We start from the raw sequence: 5,644 nt of genomic DNA, 5'->3' as shown, positions 1-5,644 counted from the left end.
ACGTGTGGGATGTGACCATTCAGATAAAAACCACTGAAATCACAGCAATGTCTTACTCACCCAGAATTTTACGAGGAAGAAGGCATTTTGAGGGCCCTTTCCAAACAGTTCCTTTAAGCCACCTTTCTTTTCAGGAAATTTGTCATAAATCTGACGAATGTCCACTGATTCGAGCAATGGGTCACTGTAAGAATGGTTGGCATGCCCAATGTGCACGAAGAGGTGTTTGTTGTACTGTAAGAAACCAACAAAAACATTCCCATTACAAACCCTTTGATCAATGGGAGACACATCCATCTTGAACTGGATAAAGAGCAGTAGTCTTGAAATCCCGGAATTATGCCTTGAATAGCCGAAGGTCTATGCCTTTGAAAAGATGATGTTAAGAAAAGCCATTACAGCTTAGGGTAAAACAGTCATTGTCTTTTTTTTTTTTTTTAAAGTTGATACGCAATATTACATTAGTTTCAGGTATACAATATAGAGAGTCATTGTTTTTTATTGACAAAGGTATATATTCCCGCGAATGCCTAAAAGATCTTTTTTTGTAGATATAGTAGTAAACAATGACTTAAATTACCCAATTACCAAACCAGAAAACAATTTTATTATCCAGTTTCACCTGACTCAATGAAAATGACAGCGACACTCTTTGGATTCCATTATTCATAGTGCGAGCCCACTAAGAAATATGTGGGTCATTAGCTAACATCATCACCCAGAATGCACTTCTTATACCAGCTCCTTAGCAACAGCATGGATGTGGCCCTCTTAGCAATGGTACCCACCTACTTCCTCCAGCAGGAGTAAGAGTGCTGAGCCTCTTTCTCACCAGTCCCCTTAGTAACCAATCTAAAACTATTGCACAAGGGCTGGTCAATATGTGGTAGTGCGAAGCTAGGGTCAAGGGTATAGATCATGGTACAAGGCTTTAAGGGACTGATAAAAAACAAAACAAAACAAAACAAAAAAAAACAACAAAAAACAAAAACCCAATCAACCAACCAAACAAAATCCAACAATGGTCACTCATACATAAAAAAATAAAAACACCAAACCCTGTTAAGACATTTAACTTGCAGAGGAAACCCTTTCTTTTCCTTGCTTTGGTAGAAGATATGGTAATAGGATCACAAAGGGGTGTGTTCAGATGCAGCAGAATTACCAAGGAACATTTAAAAATCCCCAATGCTTGGGCCCCACTGAGACTAAATTGAGATCCCTGAACTGAGGGCAGACATTAGTAATTTTTAATGCTCCTTAGGTAAATTCCAAAATGCAGCCTAGTTTGAGAACACTGGCCTAGACTCTCTATTCCAGAACCCCCATGTCTGCTTTTCCTGCTGAATAGGCTGTAACACCAACCTAATGTGACACAAAGACCTCTGAAGGTATGGGTTCCAGCTAATAACCCAGTAGGATTCATAAGAACCCCATGTCCCTATCTGCCTAGCAGTCCCTATTCACTGTTTAAGTTTAAATTGGCATTTCTCCAACTATAGAGTCCTTCCAATTACTAATTGCATAGAAAATGAGAAGTCACAAATAAAACGACTTGGTCACAGCTGCCTACCATGAGTACTGTATACAGGTTAAGAGTATGGAGTCTGGACTCTGCCTGCTCAAGCATAAAACTTTGTGCCCACTGTGTATTAACTATGCCATTGGGTAGGTGCCTTTTCAGTGTCTAAGACGGGGACAGCACTGGCATCTACTTCATATGGACGGTTGCTATATGGTTTAAATGAGACACTGCTTATAAAGAGCTTACTAGAACTGCTAGAGCCAACGAAGAGCAAACAATAAATGCTAGCTACCATTTTTCATAAAACTCCCTTCTTTGACATTCAGTGAATATAAACATATTAAAAGCATTGTGTTAAAGAAACATTTTTTAACTTTCATAACCCAAAGTTTCCCGAACTCATTTGATCACAAAACCTTGTAAAAATATCCTTAGGAAGAGCTGGTTCAAATCCGTGACCTGCTACCCACACTGTGAATCTCAATGCTGGTCACAATGCTGAGGAGCAGGAGGCCCATCCCCACCCGATGCCCGCTGTCCAGTGTTGCACATGTGGGGACTGTGGCCAGGGCCCAGCATCTGGGAGAGGGCTAAGCCCTTCTCCTATCCAACATCAGAGTGACATCTTTACAAGGCTTCAAAATCCCTAAAAAGTATCAGGTGAAATTTAAAAAAAAAAAGGAACCTATCAAGCTCTGACATGGACCCAGCCTCTGTCTCAGCTACCTGGTGGCTTTCAGGCTGGACTGAGACCTGGAAACTACCATGGAAGAACAGAGTATGCCTATGTGGGAAGAGAGTGAAAAAAAACTTTAAAATAAAGTAAAAGTCATTGCCGTGTTCGTGGAGTGAGGTTATGGGGTGGGGCAGAATGCTATTGATCTGTTTATAAATTTTCTCCAATGTTGTTACATCACCTTTCCAATTATAAGCAAACAAAAGCCCAGGGGACAGCACTGGCATCTACTTCATATGGACGGTTGCTATATGGTTTAAATGAGACACTGCTTGTAAAGAGCTTACTAGAACTGCTAGAGCCAACGAAGAGCAAACAATAAATGCTAGCTACCATTTTTCATAAAACTCCCTTCTTTGACATTCAGTGAATATAAACATATTAAAAGCATTGTGTTAAAGAAACATTTTTTAACTTTCATAACCCAAAGTTTCCCGAACTCATTTGATCACAAAACCTTGTAAAAATATCCTTAGGAAGAGCTGGTTCAAATCCGTGACCTGCTACCCACACTGTGAATCTCAATGCTGGTCACAATGCTGAGGAGCAGGAGGCCCATCCCCACCCGATGCCCGCTGTCCAGTGTTGCACATGTGGGGACTGTGGCCAGGGCCCAGCATCTGGGAGAGGGCTCAGCCCTTCTCCTATCCAACATCAGAGTGACATCTTTACAAGGCTTCAAAATCCCTAAAAAGTATCAGGTGAAATTTAAAAAAAAAAAGGAACCTATCAAGCTCTGACATGGACCCAGCCTCTGTCCCAGCTACCTGGTGGCTTTCAGGCTGGACTGAGACCTGGAAACTACCATGGAAGAACAGAGTATGCCTATGTGGGAAGAGAGTGAAAAAAAACTTTAAAATAAAGTAAAAGTCATTGCCGTGTTCGGGGGGTGAGGTTATGGGGTGGGGCAGAATGCTATTGATCTGTTTATAAATTTTCTCCAATGTTGTTACATCACCTTTCCAATTATAAGCAAACAAAAGCCCACAGGAATGTATAAAGCACTACTGCTAAGGAGCTTCCAGTCTCATCGGTGAGCAAAAGGAATAAAAATAACACAAGCTATGTTTGGGACACAGTTATCAACCATCACAGGAGCTAAGGCAAAAGGCAATGTTCCTTCATTAACTGGACAACTGGCCATCTGTATGTCCACCCACCCCATCCTTATTAATAACCTCTGCTTACAGCAAGCTCTTGGCCATACCCAGCTCTAGGAGGCACCATTTGTCATTATTGGTGTCACATGAGGGCGGTGAATCTATGGGAAAGAATGTAATACATAATTCTTGCCTCACAATGACACTGTAGGTGGATTTTATTAAAATCATTTTACAAATGAGGAAATAGAAGCTTAGAGACGAACTTGCCTGAGGTCACACGTCCAGGAATAGTCCTGGAGTTGAGAATAAAACTTAGATCTGTCAGCACCACCGCCCATGGATTTGCTGCAAATATCAACCACATGGTCTCCCAGAAGAAAATGCCTAGACCCTTCTATTGCAGACCGACTTTTTCTGAAAGTTGATTCAAGAAAGAAGAAGGCAGCTAAATAGTGTTTTTAAAATTCTAAAATGTTAAATTAGAATTGGGGATAAACATAATGATTCATGGATGCATCAGACAGTCTTCAAAGGTTTCTATTTTGAGGAAATTACCTTCGTGCCCAAGTGGCTGAAATGAACTGAGAAGGGGCAGGCTGTCTTTGCCAAAGGAAATCGGGCACTGCCTCTCCAAGGCTGGTGACTTGAAACCAAACCCTGACTGCTGGCATCTGAGTGGCTTTATTACTGCCAAGAGGTGACTTTGTTTCTAAGAATACAAAGGACTAAAAGAAGGTGTCCTGGAGACCACAGCAGTGAGATAAACAAACCCCCCTCTACCCTTAATTCAACCTGGGTAAGTCAGGAGTCTCTTGGCCCCTAAACCCAGAAGGCTGAAAAGAAGAAATCTACCTGATAGGTTTGGGTTCAAGTTTTCATGAAATTAAAACTCTAAAAACCATTTGCTGAGGCTCTAACTACTACTTCTCATCCTGCCAGTTCTCCTTATTAGGGAAGATGGCTACTAGGGTGGATACTTTATTTCTCTCTCCTCTTTCCAAATAAATCCCAATTTCTTTCCAGCAGTGTTGGTATCCCCAAAACTAAAAGTGGAACACGAAACTTGCAAAGAGTAATTCTACTCTATAAAGCAGAAAACAAACATTTGCAAAAACAACAAATCAAACCCCCAAGTATTTAGGGGTAATATATAAGCAGAAACAGGGGGAATGTCAATGAGTCATGTATACTAAAGCCTACGACTAAATTTCCTCAGTATCCAAAATAGAAGTTAATACTGCCTTTCAATTACAAAAGTCTCCTAGGTGCTCAGTAGATATGTTGATTATCAACATATCAATGACAACAACAAAAAGGTACTCACTCTGCTTATTTCTTTTATGGATTTCAGTAGAATAAACTAGCATGCCTACTGTCCATTGCATACAAGGCACTGTGCTAGGAACGGGGAACCCATGAGCTAATAATACAAAAAGTCTCTCTCTTCATAGACCCTGCAGAAGGACTGTATGGAGCTAGTCTGCTTCCTCTATAGTCAGAATCATACACTGCCCACATAAATGCATGTTCTCAAAAATTCCTATAGAGAAGACTAGTATTAAAGACAGTCAACATCCCCACTCCTGCACATCACATAACTTAAATTAGCATTTAAATGTTTTTTTTTATATGAACGACTTTATTCTCCAGCATTAAATATGCAGTTACTCATTAGCAAGGAGAACATATGTGGAACTCACCTGGAAAATATGAATAAAGTTTCACAACTCTACGGTAAAAACCAGGTTATCTATCACACCTGAGCAATGTATGTTTTCAGAAAATTGACTTTCCTTATAACTGTTCTCACAGGAGGATATGTTCCATGCAATGAGGAAGTAAATAAAAAAAGAGGGAGATGGGGCCCTAACACAGGAGAGAGGTAGAGGAACGCTCTGGTCAACAGCGGGGCCGCTGACCTGGACAGCGGTCAGTCTAAAACGGACGAGGAGCTGGAGGGCTCCTGGAGAGATGTCACCAAGGGCACAATGGACCTGAGAGACTCCCTGACTTATTTAACCATCAGGAGAAGAGTTTGAGAAGTGTTATAAATTTTGAGGATAAATTTGCATAATGTAAAAATTGAGCAAATAAAAAAAAGGAGCAATGACAAACCCTAGAAAAAAACAAGTGTTACAATCAAGAAATGGTTCTAATACATCACACACTAACCATACTGTGTGCAAAATTTACACAGGTTTACAATATAAACACTGAATGTTAACCCAAAATTTGTGATATAACCACACTGGGAGGGTGAGAAGTAAAAGCGGTGAGGAA

At 40.6% G+C, this 5,644-nt stretch overlaps 1 protein-coding gene across 8 annotated transcripts in view; it reads right to left on the bottom strand.

The window, feature by feature from the left end:
* The window catches only part of TEAD1 (TEA domain transcription factor 1), a 268,691-nt gene that overhangs the window by 52,938 nt on the left and 210,109 nt on the right, over nucleotides 1–5,644 (bottom strand). The window contains exon 11 of one of the 8 annotated variants that reach the window (XM_011374159.2): nucleotides 61–234. The exons of the other annotated variants lie outside the window; for them this stretch is intronic. Within the exon in view, the coding sequence (XP_011372461.1) occupies nucleotides 61–234 (174 nt within the window). The remainder of the gene's footprint in view (nucleotides 1–60; nucleotides 235–5,644) is intronic. 8 annotated transcript variants of the gene reach the window in all.

The sequence above is a fragment of the Pteropus vampyrus genome, unplaced genomic scaffold, assembly GCF_000151845.1.
Source record: "Pteropus vampyrus isolate Shadow unplaced genomic scaffold, Pvam_2.0 Scaffold240, whole genome shotgun sequence".
NCBI classification, from domain to species: Eukaryota; Metazoa; Chordata; class Mammalia; order Chiroptera; family Pteropodidae; genus Pteropus; species Pteropus vampyrus.
Note: the sequence above shows the minus strand (reverse complement) of the source record. Positions and strands in the feature narration are given on the sequence as shown.